A 22,964-nucleotide genomic window follows, 5' to 3' on the forward strand; every position below is an offset into this window, starting at 1 on the left:
CCATGAAAATGTATTCAATGGATAAACTGAATCTTGTATATCATGTCGCAATCTACGTACGTAATACCTGGCTGCAAACGTCAGTCTGTACATTATGCGCCTATCTACTGCCTGCTGATGGAACACGTCGGGACGTACCTTACAGTTCTACCATCGTTTGGACACACAATTTTACACACCAGGGTCCGGTTGTACGAAGCCTGGATAGCGCTATCCGACCGATAAATCTTATCCAGTCGATAAATTTATTGGAAAACAGCATAGACTTACCTATTATTGGATAAGGATTTATCCGCCGGACAGCGCTATCCAGGCTTCAGTGTACAACCAGGGCCAGTAGATCTCGGTAAATAAAGAAATATACATCTATATTTCAATTTCCTGTTTTGTATATTATACCAAGATGCACAAGTCGCTATAACGTAACTGTATCAACCTTCTTGCGGCCATAACGAAATTAGCACATTATAACATGCGAAATTGTCACACGTGTCGAAATTACCGCGAAAAAATCAAAAGAAATGTTTTAATGCCCTAAATAATGGATTTCTTTGCAGATCTAATACATAGGCATTTAGTACTACTAATTGGAACAGTCTAGTTGAATAATTCGGTATGCGAGGGAACGTTATGATGCGAGCTGAATAGTTGAATTTATTCAACTTATACATATATGGGTCAGTATCATATCACTTCACTATGTGGCAGAGCAGCCTCATCGCGTACATACACCGCCGTTGTAGTTTTGCAGTTTTCTGGTTTAGATTATTAAATATACTTCATAAAATTGTCGTTTATGGACAACAGTAATGTTTAATGTGTTCTTATAGCCCTAGATATTGAGCAAAGTGTGTTTAAAATACTTTAACTTTTCTACGGATGAGTCGCGATTAGCACATGATTTCGTTATCGCAACTCGTTACCTTTTTGATTGGATGAACATACCGACACTGGTTAATACGGACATGCAGTTGTTAAAGATTAAGGTGGCAGATAAATATATGTACTTGCTTAAAAAATATGTCAACTCTTATTATATAGGATCATGGTTCTGTGTAACGAGACCTATAACGAAAACATAACGAAATTAGCACCACGGCCAACTAAACTGAAAACTGATGTTCGTAGCCGTAGGTCGGCGAGCTACTTGAATGAGTTTAAATTTGGCTCTTTGATAGAGCTTAAATATGTTCAAAATGTACACAACGTACTTTGTTGGAGGAGGGGGGGGGGGGGGGGGAAGTTATGGATTGCTGGTGCGGCGCAGCGTTTTTTTATGGGGGGGGGGGGGGGGGGAGTGGGCTTACATTTGTTGGTCTATTAATATATATCTACCAAAACCACCTATCTTTTTGAAAAACCGAGGGGGGGGGGGGGGGGGGGGGGGCTCCAGCCCCGGACCCCCAGCCCCAGCCCCACCCCAGCCCCCCTTAATTCCCTATCGTCTTCTCCGCCCCTGGCTTGTTATTGTCTTATCATTTTTTAATAAAGTCAAAAGCCAATACAAGTTGCATGTCGTATGTCGTATGATTGGTTCTTCAATGTGAAATGTGAAATGTAATTTTTGTCCTGTGAAATCTGATGTTATTAATTCTAGGTTGATAGTAAACATAAGACGAAAGAATAACTATACAACAAATAAAACACATGTGTTGGATTCCATGCTTAACCCCATATACTGTACCCCCATAAAGTTACCTTTTACACTCTACCGGTTAAACATGTAAAAAGTATCCTATCCTTTACTCCTCTATATATATCCGATACTGCAAGCGGAACCCCATTTCCTCACTAGTAAATGAAACCAGTGACTGGGTACTAGTCTATGGACACTAATGCATTGCGGCCTTTAAAATACTTGTATTTTTTTAAATTGTCAGTGATATTCAGCCACAACGAAATCATTTTAATTAACTTTCTTATATCGCTTTTATAGATAAGAAATGCATTTCCATTATGAATCTGGATACGATGCTATTGACCTTGTTGGTCAACTTCGCCAAGAAAAAAAAGTGGCAAAGGAGATTGGTTTGTCGTATAGGAGCAATTTTCTTAGTCTCATTGAAAATCGAGCGTGCCATTTCCACGGAATCAGAGAAGTGGGCTCAATACCTGCACCTCGAGCTCGAATGTCATCGGAGGTAATAAAAATGAAAATGTGCAATGAGTCTCATAAGATTATGGACTATTTAAATGATCCTGCACAGAAGGCTGAGACGAAGAATGGAGAAGAAATACATCGAAAGGTTTATAAATATCCATGCAGTGTAAGTATAAAGCTAATAAGAGTTTAAGATTACTTTATATACAACAATTATAAAGTAATACTGTAATTTAAAGCTCTTATGATTATTAATGCTTATATAAGTCTATATCAGTTTGGCGATAAATAGTCATTTCTTTAAATTATAATTATAGCAGATCCATCTTAATAGGTGTTAACTGGGGAATAGGTCAGAAATATACAGGTGTCATTCTCGTGCCTTCACATTTTAGGGGTCTTAAACGTTTTTGACCTTGGATTATTTATTCACTTTATTTCTAGATTTGCAAAAAGGAATATAATAATATTTCAAACCACATGAGGCATGCACATAAACTCAGTAAAAGTCAAATAGAGGAATTTAAGAAAGAAAAGAATCAGAAAAGGGCACAAGGCAATCAGGAAAAGGAAAAGAAGTAAGTCCTTTATAATATAAGCTTAAGAGCGACTGTCTGTAAAAATCAAACAAAATTGATAAATTAAACGAAACTTACCTGTAAGTTGAAGTTTGATAGAGATTCTACCGTAGCATTTGCAGAAATGAGGAGGTCACGTGAGATAGCAAGCATGCGTATCCGAGCTCAGTCTTTAAAGAATTTTGGGTGACTTTGAAAAGTACATATGGGGGCATACACTAATGCCCAGGGTGAATGGGTTTTAGGGAGGGATGTGACCTCCTCATTTCTGCAAATGCTACGGTAGAATCTCTATCAAACTTCAACTTACAGGTAAGTTTCGTTTAATTTATCAATTCTACCTCGCATTTGCATACAATCGGAGGTCACGTGAGATTTCAAAGCTCAAAGTCTCACAAAATTAGCCCTCACAACAGTAATAGCTACATGAATTTTATTTCTACTGAGATTCATGTATAATGTCAAAATGAAACCTTGTAACATAGGTAAAAGAACAATTAACAATAAATTTGTAACAGCAATATAGGACTAAGCCTGAATATTAATTGTTCGAGGAAGCCAACACTGCTTCTGCAAAGTTATTTGGCTTTACAACTGGTCTGTCATAGAATCGTGCAAATACTGACTCTGAACTCCAGCCAGCTGTGGTCATTATGTCTTCAATAGGAACGTCTGCAGCTTTAGCTGCTGAAGTTGACGCTGACCGAGTACTATGACTTTTAAAAACGCTAGTGTCAATTCCAGCTGCTTTCATGGTTTGTTTAATCCACCTAGAGATAGAGTCTCTGGATGCTGGTCCATGAGGCTTGGCATGACAAATAAGCAGTTGACGAGAATCCTTCCTAAGGGAAGCAGTTCTTTCAATGTAAACATTCAACAGAGTAAGCACACAAAGTTTTTCATCTAAAGTGTAACGCTTGAAGACAATGGGAGTCAAGTGTCTGTTTTTCCCCCCAGTGTTTCTGGTCTGTTTTAGGCATGAAGTTATATTGAATGAGATTTCATTTGGCTGTACATTCATGTTATCTAAAGACAGTAACTGGAGTGTTTGTGTTCTTTGAGCGGATATAAGTACCATAATCATGACTAGCTTATGCGTGAGCAGTTTGAGAGATAGTTCTCTGGCTGTAGGGAATTTCTTCAAGTGAAGTAGCACTTGCTGTGGATCCCATGTGGCAATATATCGTGGCAATGCAGGTTTGAGGTTAAACAACCCTGACATAAATCTGGACACAACAGGATGGCTGCCCAGCTTCACCCCATCAATTTTGATGAAGCTTGATAAAGCACTTCTAGCTGTTCCTACTGCACTGTAACCCATAGATTTAGATAAATGACACAAAAATTGAAGGACATTTTGAAGGCTGGGCTGAAAACTATGAACATTATGCTCCTCGCAGAACTTGACCCATGCTGCAACATATGTCTGATATTGCTTACGAGTCCCTGTCCTCCAGGATTGAAGTATAATGTCAAGAGGTTCGCCTGTTACTCCTTGATTTGTAAGAGCTAACCTGATACAAGACAACCAAGAAGTTGCAGTTTGGGGTAAAGTGGATGTACCTCCTCTGGGCTGTGAGGCAGCATCAGTGTTTTTCGTTTGTTTGTTATCTTTATTGGTTGAGCTTGGAGCATTTGCAATAGCCTCGGATACCAGAACTGTGTTGTCCAATGAGGAATTATCAAGATTGCCATTACTTTGTCTAACTGTATTTTCTGAAGAACTTTCCCTATAAGGCTAAAAGGGGGAAAGCAGTATATTAGTTGATATTTTCCCCAGTCAATTGTAAATGCATCAATGGCTATGGCACCTGGGTCAGGTTTCCAGGCTACATATTTTTGGACTTTATGGTTAAGTCTAGAAGCAAACATGTCTATCTCCGGCATTCCCCAACATTTTGTGAGGTTTTGAAAAGAGTCTAGGTCAAGGGACCACTCAGTATTGCTGTCATTTTTCCGGCTGGCTTCATCTGCCTCAGTGTTAAGACAGCCAGGCAAGTGGGAGACAGACAGTTTTAAGCTTCTTTCTTTACACCATAGTATAATATCCTTTGTAATTTCATTACATTGTGGGGAATGAGTGCCTCCCATATGCTGGAGGTATGCGACTGCTGTGGTATTATCACATAGCACTTTTATAACCTTGTCATGCAACTGATGACATAGAGATTTAAGGCATAAAAACACTGCTTTCATCTCTAGAAAATTAATGTGGTTAAGTGATTCCTCTGGTGACCATCTTCCCCGTGCTATTAAGTCTGTTCCTTCAATTATGCCACCCCAGCCTGAGAGTGAACTATCAGTTTTTAGGGTGAGCTCAGGTGGTTGTAAGACTAGTGGGCAAGGGAAGAGGTCACATTCCCTAATCCACCATTCTAGATCTTTCCTAGCAACGGGTGAGATGCTCATTTCACTATCTAGATTCCAATTATGTGATTTTAGTGCATTTGTTTTGTCATTCTCTAGGGACCTATAAAATAGGGGTCCATAGTACACTCCAGGGAATGAGGCAACCATAAGGCCTACTACAGAGGCAACTTCTCTTATAGGTACAAGTCCCTGATGTTTTAATAGTTTTGCACATGATTGTTTTAGCTTGTCAACTTTATCAGGAACCATAGATATATCCATAGTAGTCGAGTTAATAATGAATCCCAGGAATTTAACTTGCTGTGATGGTGTAATTATTGATTTGATGTCATGGACTGTAAAGCCCAATGAGCTAAGCAAGTTAGTTGCATCTTTAGTTTGATTATTAAGTTCCTGAGGGGTATCAGCTAACAAAAGAATGTCATCGATATATCCCACTAAATGGTTGCCCTTAACTCTAAGGGTAGCATAAACTGGTTTCATAAGCTTAGTGAATGACCTAGGGGCACTAGATAGCCCATTAGGTAAGCATGTAAATTCATATAATGTATTTTTAAAATTAAATCTGAGGTACTTTCTGTGTTCAAATGCTATAGGCACTGAATAGTACGCATCCTTGAGATCAAGAACTGCCATCCATGACCCTTGTTTAACGAGTTGGGCAGCTGATTGTAAGGACTCCATTTTAAAATGCTCATAGGTTACATGTTCATTGAGTCTTTTTAGGTTTAGGATCAGCCTGTGTGATCCATCCTTTTTGGGTCTTGTGAATATGGTTGATATGAACTCATCTTCACAGTGAGTAGTTTCCACAATAACATTTTTATCTCGCAATTTAGCAATCTCTTTGTCTATAATTTGTTCCTCTCCTTTGGAGAAATGAATGCAGGGAGCTACTGTTTGATGAGGCTCTGAGTCAAAGGCTATACGATAGCCAGTTACGATCTCAAGTATGGTACTATCGGATGTTAGCAACCTCCAGGTGTCTATAAAATTAGCTATATTACCAGCTTTAAAATTTATGTTGATAGTGCATGCACTTACCAGGTCATTAGAGCTTTTTTTTTGACTGTTGTCGTTGTTTTGTGCTCTGTCTCTGACCTTCTTTCCTTTTCCAGGGTTTGTAGTCCTGGCCTCTGGAGTTTTTTTTTGAATTCCTGTATTTGCTACCATGCGAATTACCATATGAATTGTTGCTACGGTAGTCTTTGGATTGGATTCTGGCACCAATTTTGTTCTGGTCACCAATATCTTTCAATTGTTTTTGGAGGTCATCTCCAAAAAGCATGTCAGAGAAGGGAATCTGTGAAGAGCACAGATAGGCATAATCCTTGCCTATGTCTGACTTCATAAACAATTTTCTCTGCACATTTATCTCATAGTTTGCATGTGAGAAGAGAGATAAGGCCTCTAAGCCCTTTTTCTTCATCTGCTGAAGTTGGTCGCCGCTCAGGTGCCCTGTCATGGACAGGTCAGTCATGCGCATGACTGGTATCATTCCTTTCACTAGAGCTTGTTGAATTTTGTACATTTGTGCATCAGTTTTTCTAGTGTAATCTCTGAGCCTTCGCCAGATGCCTGGATTCACCCTAGTAGGCTTTGCATTTTGACAGTTTTCCGGCCTTTCTATGCGATCTAACTTGTCTTTTAATGCTTTATCCGACATACGATGTCGAAGCATTTTGTCAACTAGCTTAGCGAGCTGGTTATGTTGGAGCTTGGCCCCAGTTATGTCATCAGACTCGTACTCCTTTTGGAGTTCGGCTAGTGTTTCATCAATATCTGACTCACCAGATTCATGTTCGTGTTCAGATTCATCTGAGACATTGTTTTTACCAATGATCTCATTCATGATTTCCTCAGGGTCTCGATCATCCTCGCCATCAGGCGTGCTCGTGGAGCGGCCATCTTGGCGCCGTTTTTTGGCGGGACGATCTTCAGGGGCCGCTGAACGTTTTGCCGGCCCTTTGCCTTTTCCCTTCACGGAAGAGGTTCTTGAAGAGTCTTCTTGCAATTTTGTAGGGTTTTCTTTTCCAATTAGATGTTCTGTAAGTTGATTAATCGCTGATGTTAAGCGGGTAAGTTGGTCGGTTGATGTATCGAGCGGCATGGCCGACTCCGAAGTTCCTTCACCACTGTCAACGGTCTTCTTGGAATGACTTTCCGGTCCCTTTCCTTCGTCTTCAGAGTCTAGGCTGATGTTTTCAGCCATTTTTAAAACTATCTTGGGATAATTTTCGTCGAAAAGAAGCAATTTCAACTCCTCTAAGACAAATCGCGACTGTATGCTCGGACAACAACTCGCACTGAGCTCGGATACGCATGCTTGCTATCTCACGTGACCTCCGATTGTATGCAAATGCGAGGTAGAATCAGAAATATGTGGAAAGGCTCAAATTTTCGAATTCGCTCTACTTTTGGATTTTAGTAGTGCATGATGAAGGAAGAAACGCTGTGTGGTTAGTTTTGAAAAATACTTTTTTGTTTTCGAGAAATAGGGAAAAATCGGTTTGAGCTCCAGGGACGATTTTCGCTGCCAAAAGATGGCTGAAAATTGCTTACTTTCGCTTGGTCCGTGTATCAAAACTATTAATCCAAATAGCCTTCTAATACTTTCTGCCAAAAGTACAACTCTTATTTGCTCAATTAAGAGTAGTTTCATAAAAATCGAACAACTCAGAATTATTTTACACAATAAAAAGCAATGGGCACTGAGTTACAATGCTGGTCAGTGCATCTCGAAAACTGCGAGTTTCCCTATGTGCCATCCTTCCAAATCTTATGAAATTATAGTCAACAACTATTGGGAAACTACTCTTTTGAAAAATGTATTTTTTATTTTGGGGAAATAATTGTGCGCTTTTTGCGAGAGCTTTTATTTTGACTCATTAAATATGCAGAAATCATTGTTTGGCGATTGCGTGACTAAAGACTTCTCGAAATAAATTCCCTTGAAACATCATTGTTTTTCAAATCTAGTCTATACAAATAAAAGAAAACATTAACATACTAACCTTCAACACGAAAAGGTCTTTTCCGTTGCTCCATTCATCGGAGTTATCAAGAAACTAGAATTGGCAACCGTGGCGTTGGCTTGTTTTATGCAACCGATTTCCGAAAATACCATCTATCAGTAACTTGTCAGATTTCAATAAGAAATATACAGAACAGTATAAGGCCAGGGATCCACCTTTGGCTATTTCTTCCAAGAACTACTAGTCAGTAGCGCGTTGATAAATTGGTCTGTAATATATAACAGATCGATCGGCAATTGTTTGCGAGTAACTGTCATAAACTTATACCGAGACAGCATTCCAGCGTGCAGATCGTGTTGTGGGACCATAGTGCACCGACCACTGTTCTTTAACGAAGGAGAAAGAAAGAAAACAGGAATTTCTCTTGCAACAAGCTGGCTTCTTAAAGAGAAATCTAGTGCAGGAACTAATCACAGGAAACAAAATTATTTAATGAAATATATCAAAACGAAGCAGTATGGCATAGTAATAATAATAATAATAATAATAATAATAATAATAATAATAATAATAATAATAATAATAATAAATATTTCTTATATAGCGCCTCTTCCATAAATGTCCAGTGGCGCTTTACAACAAATTCAAAACTAAATTATCCTAAAAATACTAGACCTAAAAAAGAAAAATTAAATCAAGAGCTAAAGTACCTTAAAATTACTTAATAAAATATTAATAAAGTTGCAATAATATCCCTAAATAATTCCTAAAAATATATAAATAATCAAAAGTGCTCTAGTTTTTGACGTGGCTTAAATAAAATCGCTATATACCGATTTAAACAGATGCGTTTTCAATTTAGACTTAAAGCATTCTAAAGATTGGCATAGTCTTATATTCTGTGGCAGGTCATTCCATAATATAGGCGCAGAGATAGAAAATGAGCGTTTGCCATACGATTCTAAGTTATAAATTGGAACTACTAATTTCTTATCTGATGCTGATCTTAGAGTACGCCTAGGTGTGTAAACTTCTAAAAGATCAGTAATATACTGTGGTGCTAATCCAGCTAAAGCCTTATAAGTAATTAGCAGTATCTTATACTTAATTCTTTCCTTGATCGGCAACCAATGTAGCTTGAACATTATAGGTGTTATATGGTCTCTTTTCTTTGTTAGGGTAACTACTCGTGCTGCTGCATTTTGAACCTTCTGAATTCGCTCTAGCAGAGTGTTTGGTAGTCCATGTAACAGTGCATTTCCAGAATCCAATCGAGACGTAACCAGAGCGTGTACTAATATCTCTGCAGATTTAAAGCTGAGATATTTCCTTATCTTGCTGATTTTCCTTAAATAATAGAAGCCAGATTTACAGATGGTTGTTACATGCGCCTCCATAGTTAAGTTAGAGTCCATGATAGCCCCAATATTCCTCGCCTTTGAGGATGGAATGATAACATCATCGCATACAGCAGTAGAGGTTAGAGTTGGAGGGGGGCGATGTCGAGCAGATAGCACCAATATATCCGTCTTTTCGCTGTTTAACTTTAGCTTATTCGCAGTCATCCACTTATCCAATGTGCGAACACAAGTTTCAATCTTTGACTTTGCTGTAATCAGTTCACCTGGGTCAGACGTTTTAAAAGAAATATATAGCTGCGTATCATCGGCATAAAGATGAAAGTCAATGCCTAATGATCTCATGAGATCTCCAAGTGGTGCTATATACAGCGAGAAAAGCACTGGCCCTAAAATACTTCCTTGTGGAATACCAGATTGTAAGATACGTTCAGTAGACTGACCACCCAAGACATGAACTGTAAGTATTCTATCAGTAAGATGCGATTTGAACCATTTATAAGCCTTGTCAGCAATTCCGTATCTGGAAGAGAGCCTGCACAGTAAAATTTCATGGTCTATCGTATCGAAGGCAGCAGAGAGGTCCAGAAGCACCAAGATCACTGAGTTCTTGTTATCGATAGCTCGTAAGATATCATTTTGGACCTTCACCAACGCTGTCTCAGTGCTGTGGTACTTTTTATACGCGGATTGCAGGGGCTCATCTAGCCTGTTTCTTGTGACATGCTGTTCTAGCTGACTTGCTACTACCTTCTCTATACATTTAGATACAAATTTTAAATTTGAAATTGGACGAAAGTTTGAAAATTCGTCAGTGCTGAGGGTATCCTTCTTAAGTCGTGGGTCAAGAACAGCACATTTCAAATTAACAGGTACAGTAGCTGTCTCCAGAGAGCTGTTAATTATTCTGGTGATAAATGGTAAGAGATCAGTGAAGCATTCCATCAGTATCTTTGCAGGAATTGGATCAAGGATGCATGACTTCTTAGCTATTTTCTTTATAAGCACAGATAGTTCCTCCGTAGTCGTTGGTGTAAACGATTTAAGCTTGGCTTTACTCGATAGTGAGATTGTCTCTGTATTATCAAGACTTGTTTGATTCGTAGATTTTGTTAACAAAACCTTTCTGATGGCATTTATTTTGTTGTCGAAAAAATCTGCAAACTTATTTGGAAGTTCTTCAGATGAATTACATGAAGGATATTTTCTTTCTGCTGTCCCTTTAAACATTCTCTCTATTTTCTTGAAAAGTTCTCCTTGGTCGGACCCACAGTCACTTATCATGTCTTTGTAAAAGTTGGTCTTTGCTGTGCAGATAAGCCTATTTACGACAACACATTGTTGGGTATAGCGCTCTCGGTCCACTGTAAGTCTTGAGGTCCTCCATCGACGTTCCAAGCGTCTCTTTATGATCTTCTGTTCTTGAATCTCAGGAGTATACCAGGGAAGTAGGAGGACGCTGTGTTATCATCTTGCTTTTACTGGTGCATAGGCGTCCAGTAGTGTAGACAGTGTGCTTTCATAAGACTCAACAAGATTAGATGTACTGGATGCTTCAGGGAAACCAGCATTTTTTAGATCATCACGAAACGAATCAGGATTTATCGATTTTATGTTTCTGAAACTCACTTGCTTCCTTATATGTGTTGGTTTAGCAAGTAACAGTTTGCAGTTCACCGCGGAATGATCAGAGATGACAGGGTCAATCACATCAATATTCGATACAAATTTGTCCTCGGATCTAGTTAGAAGCAGGTCCAGGGTATGGCCCTTCTTGTGAGTAGCGGTACGCACATGGTTTTTGTAGTCAAATGATGTGATAAGATCAAGGAACTTCTTAGCTGAAACATTATTTTCATCATTCACACAGTTCGCACAGGTGCCCCTAGCCGACTCCACCATAATCTATTGAGAGAACCACTTTTAAAATTGCTCACAAAGGGCTTTTAATGTTAAAATGGCATAATAATGTATATCTCGACTCTTTTTCTTGCCAAGGATAATACATAAAATTCCAAGACCACTAGGGTATGGACAGAACCGGAAGAAACTACGGTACGCTCTTTTCTCGCGCCAACTGTAACAACTAAACAACTTGCCAGTGAAGCTAGAATAACCTACTGGACTCTGTAGGAATCGAATTTAGTATACTATTCTGTATATTTCTTATTGAAATCTGACTAGTTGTTTGTAAAGAAACACGAACTGTGCATGTCGACTGGTACTGATAGATGGTATTTTCGGAAATCGGTTGCATAAAACAAGCCAACGCCACGGTTGCCAATTCTAATTTCTTGATAACTCCGATGAATGGAGCAACGGAAAAGACCTTTTCGTGTTGAAGGTTAGTATGTTAATGTTTTCTTTTATTTGTATAGACTAGATTTGAAAAACAATGATGTTTCAAGGGAATTTATTTCGAGAAGTCTTTAGTCACGCAATCGCCAAACAATGATTTCTGCATATTTAATGAGTCAAAATAAAAGCTCTCGCAAAAAGCGCACAATTATTTCCCCAAAATAAAAAATACATTTTTCAAAAGAGTAGTTTCCCAATAGTTGTTGACTATAATTTCATAAGATTTGGAAGGATGGCACATAGGGAAACTCGCAGTTTTCGAGATGCACTGACCAGCATTGTAACTCAGTGCCCATTGCTTTTTATTGTGTAAAATAATTCTGAGTTGTTCGATTTTTATGAAACTACTCTTAATTGAGCAAATAAGAGTTGTACTTTTGGCAGAAAGTATTAGAAGGCTATTTGGATTAATAGTTTTGATACACGGACCAAGCGAAAGTAAGCAATTTTCAGCCATCTTTTGGCAGCGAAAATCGTCCCTGGAGCTCAAACCGATTTTTCCCTATTTCTCGAAAACAAAAAAGTATTTTTCAAAACTAACCACACAGCGTTTCTTCCTTCATCATGCACTACTAAAATCCAAAAGTAGAGCGAATTCGAAAATTTGAGCCTTTCCGCCGTATGTTTGATTTTTACAGACAGTCGCTCTTAAGCATCACAAAAAGTTAAAACTTTATGAAACCAAAATATATGAATAAGTGAAGAGATAAATTACAGATTGAATGACATCACTTGCATCAATTTTTTATTTCCTTAACCATGCCCTTTGAGTCTGAAATCTCTACATTCATGCATCATACTCTTCTAGAATTGATATAAAACTTAAATATAGAAGAAAGATAAAAATGAATTAAAACATTGTTTTCAATTACTCAACAAATGATGAGTGATGTGACATGACTTTGTATTTCATTACCTATACTTCCTACGTGCAACTCTATTTCCAACCCGTTCACAAACACATTTTGATATTTGTAAGTAAAGACTATCTAAAAATAACCCCCAATATGACACCTCACAGTAATTTATCTCCTGGGGGAACATTTGGGGACACCAAGAAACATTTGAAATTTCAAAGAGAAGCTGTTTAAAGGTCATTAATATACATGTAGCTATTCTATTTGCTAGTTGTATAGAGTTGTACTATCTAATTTTTTTCCCAGGATTTTCTAGGTTTTTTTTCTGTCTATGGTTTATGTCTCTGTTACATGATCATTTGTGCAATGTAATAATTTAAGGATAGCATTCATGACATTGATTGCATTTTTTGTATATCTTTTGCAGCAGTAAAAAGAGGTCTATGATATGTTGCCCACTGAAGGGATGTACATGGGTTGGACGACGTTATGATTACCACTTGCCAAAAGTCCATGCAATTAAGAAGGGTTCTAAAAAGTACCTATCACTGATTAACAAAAAATCTTGAATTAGAGTATATTACAATTTATTATATAGATATCGATGAAATACCAGGTTTTCTCTAGTGTCGAAAACTTGATATCTCATGTAATATCCTCTATATAATTATTAAAATTGAAAATATAGTTAAATTTATTGAAAAAAGTTTTGTTTATACATCGATAAGGTTATTGAAGGTTTTGTTACATGTTGCATTCCTGGCCCAAAATGTACTATGCATGGGTGTTGTGAATACAATCAGCAAAAGGTCATAACCATAACATTTTCCTAATTAATTTTTCCAGTATATTTCCTTCTTTGCTGGCACAATTTACCTATAAATACCAGACATTTCCAGCTTACTAAGCAACATGCAACACCATTTTCACCAACAGCAATGTTCCCTTTTGGACACTTTCTTAAAGATAATTCTTAATTGATGGAAAAACTTGGCGGTAAAGGATTCAACCGCATTGGTAAAAAATAAGTTGGGTGGCCACAGTTAGCTGAGTTACACTGCAAAGTGTATGCAGTTTTGAGGGCCAACCTGAGGAAAAATTACACAACACAAGCATCTAATTTTTAAATTAAAATGTCAGGCCAATCAATTCATTCCAAATAAATAAATAAAATCATTCTTAGAGTGCTACTTATAACTTGTAGATAATCATTTTGAATATTACAAAAAAGTGTCTTGTAAAAACAATCCAATTTCAGATAAAATGGGGTGCTTACCATTTCAACCAATACATCTGGTTGAAATCTATTTACTGATTGTAAGAAAAGAGGAGGAACCTTTGACTTTCGAAAAATGGTACAGGCATTTACCAGAAGAACCGGGGGAAAATGGGAAAAGTGGACTACCTTAATCAGGAGACTGCTTTTTCAGGAACTTTCTGATTGGAATGGTGCACCAATTGTTTTCTAACCAAAATTTCCATTTTTTCCAGGTAAATGGTAAGCACCCCTGTGTTTGAATATTACACCTCAAGATAATTAACAATGCAATCATTGCTGCATCAAGAAAGCATAGCCTTATTATATAATAAGGAAAAGCAACTGTAATTTTGTTATTGTTAAAAACCACTGTTACAAGTGGCTCAACCATACCATACCGTAACACATAAGAGTAACTAAGGTGTATTTGTGTAGATCAAATTTGTACAATCTCAGGTGCAATTTGAACAATAGGAACAAGTGGGAATCCAATTTGAGAACTTTCAAAACGTCAAAGGTATCTATAAATTCTAAATTGTAAGAGAAGATTTGTTGTTTATAATAAATTGGAACAATACAGAGTACAATAAATGATTTAAGTGTACTCCTCATGTCCAATCAGAATGGAGTAATGAACATTGAGTGTAATATAAAGAACAGCTTAATTATTTTGCTGGTGATCAGATGCAGTTAAATGATACTTAAAACAATTCTCTTGACTCAAGCACACAAGGTATAATGGGATGCTAAAATGATTGATAATGATCAAAAAACAGCTAGATTCGGTTCGATTTTGCAAAATGCCTTAGTACCTCATTATGTTTTTGTTGTGTTTTCTGGTATTAAAAAAGTATTGATTTATGCTTGCTTTAATGCAGCAATAATTGCATTGTTGAATATCTCGGGAACATTAAAATACTGGTTATCAGCAATTTCCATCTTGTGTAAAAAATACAATGGCCCAAGTGCTCCATTCCTAATTAAATTGGCAATGATAAGAGAGTCCTGGTGATTGTGAAGGAGCTTGTACTGAGATTTGTCTTGAATATCAAGCCAGTAGCCTTTCAGATTATTAGAAGCTTTCACTAGTTTAGATGGATTCTGCACAGTGTAAAAGAGCCAAAAATACTCATCCTCTGACTCAGTACAAACTGGTAAAATGATCCCTTGAGTTTCAGAGGAGTGCTGAATATTGGCACCAACAGCAAGCCAGGCATCATCATCAAAGAAATTGGAGCATTCACTCAGCAGAAGTCTTTCATCTTGGTCAAGAAATAATTCTGCTACTTCTACTCCCTCTTCTGATATTTTGCTGGGCATTCTCACCACTCTATCAGCACTTTGTCTCTCTACCACCTTGGATAGGAGGGCAACCATTGCTGACGTATCATGATGAGTTGCAGTTGAATTAACAGTCCTGCTATTACTTCTTTCAGGATTGTCCTTTGCTTGAATCACGAACTTTATTTTTTCTTTGTTTTCCATTATAGCTTTCAACTGATTCGTGCCATAATGGAAAGGCCTTTTAAATTGGAGGCCATCTGGTAAGTTTTCGACAGTAAATCCCCCATGCAGATATGGAACTCTGCTGCCTGGCTTCTGTATTGCTTCACCTGTAAAGGAAAATAATGAGATTACTCCAAGGGCATGATGATCCCTACACACACCCGTTTGTCCCTATTCACAATTCATGATATGAGATATGCTTTGCTTGTCACGCACAAAGGTTTCAGGTATGAGGCTACGTGCTAAATTAAATTAATCCTTACCACCTGTCACGAATAACTGAGCATTTCCCATGTAGCCTCATACTGAAACCTTTGTGCGCGATAAGGGAAGCATATCTCGGAAGTGGGCTATTAAGCCAATGTTTTGTTTTCAACTTTCGCATATTGATAGTAAGGTTTCACCCCATTCTTCAATACAGTATCTTAAGGAAATTGTAATATGATTAAACAGTAATACCATGAATTATCAATACTTTTTCACTTACTGTATTTAGAATTAAATAGCTCCTGAACATTTTTGTATGTGTATCTCTCATCACTACATACTAAAGGACAAATGAAATGTATTAAATAAGTATAGGTTTACTATACCTAGATAGATATACAACACAGGATTGTGTGGTCTATGACTAAAACAAACATCCTTAATGGAAACCATGTAACTATCAAAATGTATAGGAAAACATATATATTTCAAACACTTTTGGATATCCAATGATGTTATTGACCGAGCTTTAAATGACCAAGCTATAAATTTTGGAAATAAACTGTTGGTAAACTTTAATATATACCTACACAGCTCTTGCTACATTGTTTTTATGGTTACTATGACAACTAATGAATAAGGGTGTGATGTTTTTGAGGAAGTACCCAAATTGAGGGTAATTTTGTTAAGATTTGAAGGAAGTATGGATACAGTCGTTTTAAATTTATACCTACCAAAGTGATCTCTGAATTTGATGTTAATCTCAGGATTTAGGGACAGAAAAGACAATCCTGCACTTGATCCAAAGTTGTAAACCTGGCCAGAAGTGTCTTTAAAAACAATGGAAGACTCACATCCCATGTCTTCGAGAAACATTATCTGAAATATTACACACAAAAAAGTGTTTCTACAGTATGCTGAGGTTAACAAAAAAAGGACTTGGGCAGCTGAAGAATTTTGATTGTAAATGATTGTAATGCAATCTTGAATGTTACTTCATCCAAAAGACTAAAATAAGAAATCTACTCCTATTTATATTCAGCCAAACATCTGTACACGTAAGTTATTAATTTTTCTGACGTTCATGTAACTTTGATTATCAGTCAAGAGGTGACTTATAATATTGTTTACAGGACTTTGTGGTCTGAAATTCATTATGTAATTTCTGAAACCTTATTACATACCTCTCTGAGGAGATTTTTTCTGTGAACAGATATTAGCTTTGATTTTTGAGCCTCGTTTAGCTCTGAAACATCTGGAGACTTTAAACTGTCTGCATTGAGTTTATATTTCTCTTTCTCTGCAGAAGTCATTTCCTTCCACTTTTTGGATGCTTTTTTATTCTTTTCAGGCAAAGACATTTTCCTGCATTCATCTAAAGAAAAGTTAATAATATTTATAATTAATTAAGGTTTATATGTATTATTGAAATACACACCTGGAATGTTTAGCTATACTACTTATCTTACTATTATTTACTTGCATCTTCTCTTTAAAACTAGCTAAATTCAATATTGCTTGCAGCATTGTAGTCAGGACAGATTAGTATATTTGTACTAAAACTATTAGATCTCAACAAAAATACACTCACATGGTCTACATGTGTGATACAAAAGCCCATTCAGCCATTGGCCTCAGGTGCTATTGACTACTACACCATGCATGTGGACTTTCGGTATAATTGTCAATTATTCACCTTGAAACAATAGGACAATATGGCAATATGTGGGCAATAAAATTGGCAATCGTTTTGTGCAGATAAAACCCAATTATTTCTTTTGTCTAGCTTTTAAATTCCTGGGCATAGTTAATAGAAGGGAATGGTTAGGAAACCCTTTTGTTATAGGTCTTTGTTCACTTTTTTTTCAAGCGTGACTGTGCACAATCCTTTGTTTTACCACTGTTTTACTATGCATTGTTGGCAATGATGGCTGAGACCAAAATCTTTCTTTTGGCTGCTAGTTCAAAATGCATGTTAAGAATCATGCATGCACTTTTTCATGCTTCTTGTTTTCAATAACATGACACACTACTGCTTGTCACAAATGTTTCATTGATATTATTCACAAGTATCATAGGCTAGTAAGCTGTTGAGTACTGACCTGACTTGAAATATTCTGCACAAAACATGTAATAGGAATGTGAGCCACGTGATCCAGTGGGTATCTTGATAGGCTTTGGAGCTGGCTGGCTCCCACTACTAATCTTTTCCTTTTGTCTGGCATTTCCAATCCACTTCTACAAGTATGATATATTTAATTTCATTAAAAACTACTCAGATTGCATATATACCTTTCCCCTCCCCCTCCTCCCACCATTTTCTCCAGGTAATAAGTTAAATTAAAAGAAATTTCTTCTTTTACATGCTCGTATTGAGAAATTCCTCCCTCGCATTTAGCTGTCTTGTTATTTTTTAAAAAAAGAGGTTTTTTGTTTTATTGGCTTTCGACTGCTACAGTACGTGCCAGATGATCGTTGAAGATCGTTGAAGATTCCAAACTCGACAACTTTTTTTACTCTTTGCCAGATTTTTATCAACATGGTACTCTTTTATAGGAACAACAATTGTTAAAGGAAAATTTGCTAGTGTATCAAAATACGCTTTGCGTTGAGGTCAGTTTGGCGTATATCCCCACGTGCCATTATTATTCAGCTTAACAATTGACCCGTACCTTCAGGAAAAGTGACTTTGTTTCATACAGTAAACTAAGTAAGGGATGGAATCGCTTACAAATACAATGATATAGCTATGAAATGTTGGGAATAAAATCAGTTTAAATGCCTAATTTAAGACTCGAACAAAGTAATATAACTCACCTTGACTTGCTCAATACTAAGTCCTGTTTCTTCGGCTGCCTTATCGATTTTGTCGCGATTGACGGAAGCGCATGTTTTCATGCCGTCATCATAAAACTCCTGTAGCTTTGATCTCTGAACATCGTTAATTTTGTTGTATGTTCTTTTGCGATTTCTACTTGTATTGCTTTCGGCCATGATACATCGATTTATAATACAGTGTAGTAGCGAGAATCAAACCTGGACTTTGTCTCTTCTAGTCCACAGACAACGCGGAGATTTGATTGGTCGAATTGTATATGAATATGTAATTAGTTGCTCAGATGACTTAGATGATCATTTAAGACGGCTTCGACCCATTGATCTAAATTTAGTTTAGCCGGGTATTAGCCATTTAGATCGTGTGAATAGGGTGTCAGATCCATGGTATTAGTTTGTAATATCATGATCTCCGAGGAAATAAACGAAGTTTTTAGACAGAACTGTAAACCTTGAATGCTATTAGCAAAAAGGTGAAAGTCAATGGTGCATTACGTCTCGGGGGAAAATTTCATTATTAGAGATATAGCACCAAAATAAAGGTTTGATTGAAATACAGAGCGCAACTGAATATATTAAAGTGCTTTCAAGTTACGAAAGAGTACATTGATTACTGAGTAAAGTTAGTTGTACTTTCATGAGCAATGGCGGAAAGTAGATACTTTTGTAACTGGCGCTGAAGTCGAATATACAAGGAATACTACTGTTCGTATTGGAAAAAATTCAAGTTAGAAAGTCGTGCGATCAGCATAGTTTGGGTTTCCTATGCATCCCATGAGTCTTGGCGTGTAGAAGAAAACCTCATGGCCGCCCCTAAAATTTGTTCTTAATATCTTTTATCGTTTTTTTCATCAGAAAACTCCAGGATTAAGTAAATTTATGATGTAATTTCAAGAAACTTTCCTCGATGATGATTTGAATTTTTTTTTCCCTAGGTTTTACTAAACATTGTAAGATTCTTTTAATAAAGTTTTATGCGTTGAAGTGACTGGCGTCAGAAAGGCTCTAAACGAGTACACTGTTCCTGGTAACACTACTAAGAGGCATACTACTTGGTGTAGCAATGCTTACAAACAGTGGGTAGAAGTTGGACAGAAATTAAAGAATTCAAAGACTTTATGCCAGAAAATCAAGAATTTCCCTCAATTCCAGCACTAACAAAAATAGCCATCGATGAAATGAACTACTGGTTGTCGAAATTCGCACTGGAGGTTAGAAAGAAAGATGGCAGTGAATATCGTCATGAGGTACTTTATAGCCTGTTCTGTGGCCTTAATCGTTTAATAGGTGAACGACATCCAGGAGTTTCACTTTTCCACTCACCTGAACTCAAACCACTACAAAAGACTCTAGACGGACGCTCAGTGAATGAATTCCATGCTAAACAGCAGCCCATCAAGAAACAGGCTGATGCAGTGTCCCCATTAGACGAAGAAGAGATGTGGAAACAGGGAGTGTTGGGCACCCACAACCCAGAAGCCCTTATAAATGCCTTGATATTTCTTACTGGGAAGTTATTTGTGCTCAGAGGGGGGGAAGAGCAAAGAGAACTGTCGCATGAACAGTTCGTACTTGAAGAAAATCCAGAAGAAACTTTGATGCATGTAATATTCAAAGAAAAAGTGTCAAAGACTTATCAAGGTGGTCTCAAAAGACGAAAAGTCCAAAGAAAGGAAGTTCGTCACATAGAGGATCCCACAAAGGAGAGGTCCTTTACTTTCATCTACAGCTTATACATCAGCAAATGTGCTGTGTCGACTGTAAACTCGAAGAAACAACTCTAGAACTCTGAATCCACTTATTTTTTTTGCTAACAATATGGCGTACAGCTACACGAGGTTCAGTCTCTAACATACTACTGCGCATGCGCTCAGATTAAATGATGATTAATATTCATAAGACATAACAAAATGGTGTGTTTTTTGATGATTAATAGTTACATAAAGCCATACTGAAGGGCAAAAGATTTATTGACAATTTCTGTTTAATTACAGCCCACCGACTGTTCCGGTGCCTGCTTTCTATATGCGACCAAGAAAGAATTGGAATTGCTGTAACGAAATATGGTTCGAAGAATGTCCCTTGAGCCATAATACCATCAACCAAAGATTCAAGAAAAATGTGTAATGATGCCGGGCTCAAGGGGAATTTTTCAAACCATTCTGACCGTGCCACTGGAATATCAAGAATGTATCAGGCTGATTTACCAGAGAAGCTCATTATGCAGCGCAGCGGTCATCGTTCAATCGAAGGCGATAGGACATATCGAAGAGATGACCCCAATGATAGTATGAGAGTTTCGCGTGCACTGAGCAGAGAAAAATGTAGTGCAAGATCAGGATAATTTAGATATCGATGACGAGGATGATTTGATGCTAGTTAAAGCTTGTGAGGATTATGAAAAGAGCACTACTAGTATTAGTTTGGGAAGCATCAATATGCATGGTGCTACCTTGAACAATGTGCAAATTCACATTAACATCAACAAGTAATGTAAAATGATGTATGAATTAAATTAAACTAATTAAATGAAATGAAACGAAATGATGCGAGTAGAAGTAAATAAATTCCTACATCATGTAGGACATGGGGTTAATGAAATAAATTAGACACTTCATTGCGCATGCTTTGTAAATGATTCTTTTGCGTCCCACATGTGTAGATGTGTGGAGGTGAGTCTTGAAGAAATCAAAAACTATTGTTTCCATTGGGTGCTCAGGATTGATTGATTGATTGATTGATTGATTGTAAATGAGGTGATATTCCTCGTGAATAGGTGAGTTATGAGGGATAAGCAGTTTTAATCGTCCCTCATTAATGAAACATGAGGGATGATTAAGACTAATCGTCCATCAATCTATTCACGAATGAGGGATGTTAGTTGATAATAAACGTCCCTCAAAAGACAATGGATTTCGAGAACATGATATTATAACACACGCAAACAATGTCCTTTCTAAGAAGACAACAGCTTAGCACGTTTCATTTCTTTATTATTCCTATTCACCAACATCTCCTTTTTTCTTTGCGGTTGTTTAAAAAAATTGAATAGTCCTTTTTGCTTTAAAGTGTATATCTTTATATTTTTTCCCCTTGATATACACTTTAAACACTATTTTGGAAGTTCGAGCAACAAGCTAAAACAATAGATGACAAATAGATGATAGATGAATAGATGAGTTATGGCTCCTTGGCCATAACTCCGGAACGAGACATGCTATGATAACAAAACGTCGTCGGTATGGCCCCATCGTACCCACTCTAATGGACCCGCTTCTCGTGGCCCCATGCACACGCATCTAGTGGCCCCTAGGGCATAACGCTTTAACAAGGCATGTTATAGTAACGAAACTTGGTGGCATTGCTGAGATTTGTGCTGTCAAGACGTTTTACATTTTTGTTTTGATTAGCATTCAAAAATACACCTTTTGCTGTTCATTAACCGCAAAGGAATACAGTCAATTCAAAAAATGTTGTCGTCGACCAGCTCAAGCCTACGCGACTGGACCGAAAGGAACTCTGGGTAGCAATCATTCAGTAGCAATCTTTCCGTCCGTTCGTCCTGGCGTATACACAACACAGGAATCCCGCTTGAAATCAAAGCAAAACTACTCACAAATGCGTCTCTCAAATGTACAGAAAAAAATCGCTTTAAGACAAGTTATAGACCAAAAACAATTAAAAAACACTTTCATGTAGTCAAAGATGGATCAAGAAGTGTTCTTCAAGAATCCAGGTGTGTGTTTTTTAGCAAACAATCGTATATATATATATATATATATATATATTTTTTTTTTTTTTTTTTTTTTTTTTGACAACCATTTTTCTCGACGAATCGAGAAATCAAAGACTTTCTATCAAAACTTTTTATATTTCTATAGATAAGATTAATTTATTTTTAATGCTGGAGGAAATATAACATGAAGAGGATATTACAACAAATATTCGTTCTTTATTTAGCTTTTTAAATCTTTAACAATTCGGTTGTTTTTAACCAGCTATCGTATGTTTTTCGTTCAAGAAAAAGCTTTGTTCGCCTCCTATCGCGGGGTCCAGTCGGCAAAACAAAGAAGAATTTTAGATATCTTTCTACACGGATAATTTATTTAATCATTAAATGAAATATAAATTTTTACCAAATATCCAACTGTTTATTAAGCTGTTCGAGCAAGTGTTGTTGAAAGATGTTATTGTATAAAGACCTACCAGACTTTCACTCTAAAAAGCTAAAAAATATTCAAAAACATTTACAAACGCCAATTTACTGCCAAAGAAATGAGTCATTTTGTATTTTGCATTGCCTTTTGCATTATTTTTTATTTTGTCTCAGTTGTTCTTGTCAACTGTTGAATGAATGTAAGCTCTGTTTTTTTTTTAAGTAAACCTCATTTTTTGCTCACCTTAACCAGTTTTCAAGTCTGTTTTTTGGTCTTGATTTGTCCTAATTTTCGATCTCAATGAAAGACATCCGAGGTAAATTTCACTAAACTTGATATTGTATTGGATTATCTGTAGTTAGCTTTCGTTTTTCTTTAAGTAAAAGAGATTCAAAGCCTAAAAC

At 36.9% G+C, this 22,964-nt stretch overlaps 5 protein-coding genes across 6 annotated transcripts; 2 read left to right on the forward strand and 3 right to left on the reverse strand.

Annotated features, from left to right (window-relative positions):
• Positions 1-1,895: 1,895 nt before the first annotated feature.
• Positions 1,896-2,683, forward strand: LOC148907395 (uncharacterized). Its single transcript, XM_089036857.1, has 3 exons — positions 1,896-2,141; positions 2,208-2,267; positions 2,546-2,683. Exons 1-3 carry the CDS (start codon positions 1,944-1,946, stop codon positions 2,681-2,683), a joined length of 396 nt encoding a protein of 131 aa, XP_088892983.1. The 5' UTR covers positions 1,896-1,943.
• A 464-nt stretch (positions 2,684-3,147) lies between these two features.
• On the reverse strand, positions 3,148-7,261 carry LOC148907396 (uncharacterized). Its single transcript, XM_089036859.1, has 3 exons — positions 6,232-7,261; positions 6,094-6,185; positions 3,148-4,417 (listed from the first exon to the last, which is right to left on the reverse strand). Exons 1-3 carry the CDS (start codon positions 7,259-7,261, stop codon positions 3,221-3,223), a joined length of 2,319 nt encoding a protein of 772 aa, XP_088892985.1. The 3' UTR covers positions 3,148-3,220.
• Positions 7,262-12,586: 5,325 nt separating this feature from the next.
• On the reverse strand, positions 12,587-16,919 carry LOC148907397 (uncharacterized). Of its 2 annotated transcripts, XM_089037215.1 has the most exons (4): positions 16,753-16,919; positions 16,303-16,447; positions 15,849-15,908; positions 12,587-15,468 (listed from the first exon to the last, which is right to left on the reverse strand). In XM_089037215.1, the coding sequence occupies exons 1-4, from the start codon at positions 16,879-16,881 to the stop codon at positions 14,714-14,716; spliced, it is 1,089 nt and encodes a 362-aa protein (XP_088893341.1). In that variant the 5' UTR covers positions 16,882-16,919; the 3' UTR covers positions 12,587-14,713. The 2 variants fall into 2 exon arrangements, with proteins under 2 accessions (XP_088893341.1, XP_088893342.1); XM_089037216.1 differs by lacking the exon at positions 15,849-15,908.
• Positions 16,920-17,256: 337 nt separating this feature from the next.
• On the reverse strand, positions 17,257-18,775 carry LOC148907398 (highly divergent homeobox-like). The gene is made up of 3 exons (XM_089036860.1): positions 18,386-18,775; positions 17,671-17,806; positions 17,257-17,264 (listed from the first exon to the last, which is right to left on the reverse strand). Exons 1-3 carry the CDS (start codon positions 18,560-18,562, stop codon positions 17,257-17,259), a joined length of 321 nt encoding a protein of 106 aa, XP_088892986.1. The 5' UTR covers positions 18,563-18,775.
• Positions 18,776-19,521: 746 nt separating this feature from the next.
• On the forward strand, positions 19,522-20,187 carry LOC148907399 (uncharacterized protein KIAA1958-like). Its single transcript, XM_089036861.1, has one exon. It carries the CDS (start codon positions 19,522-19,524, stop codon positions 20,185-20,187), a length of 666 nt encoding a protein of 221 aa, XP_088892987.1.
• Positions 20,188-22,964: the final 2,777 nt, after the last annotated feature.

The sequence above is a fragment of the Actinia tenebrosa genome, unplaced genomic scaffold (genome assembly GCF_029948245.1).
Source record: "Actinia tenebrosa isolate PJP-AT-01 unplaced genomic scaffold, QUT_ActTen_1.0 PGA_scaffold4__44_contigs__length_22323623, whole genome shotgun sequence".
Taxonomy (NCBI): Eukaryota; Metazoa; Cnidaria; class Anthozoa; order Actiniaria; family Actiniidae; genus Actinia; species Actinia tenebrosa.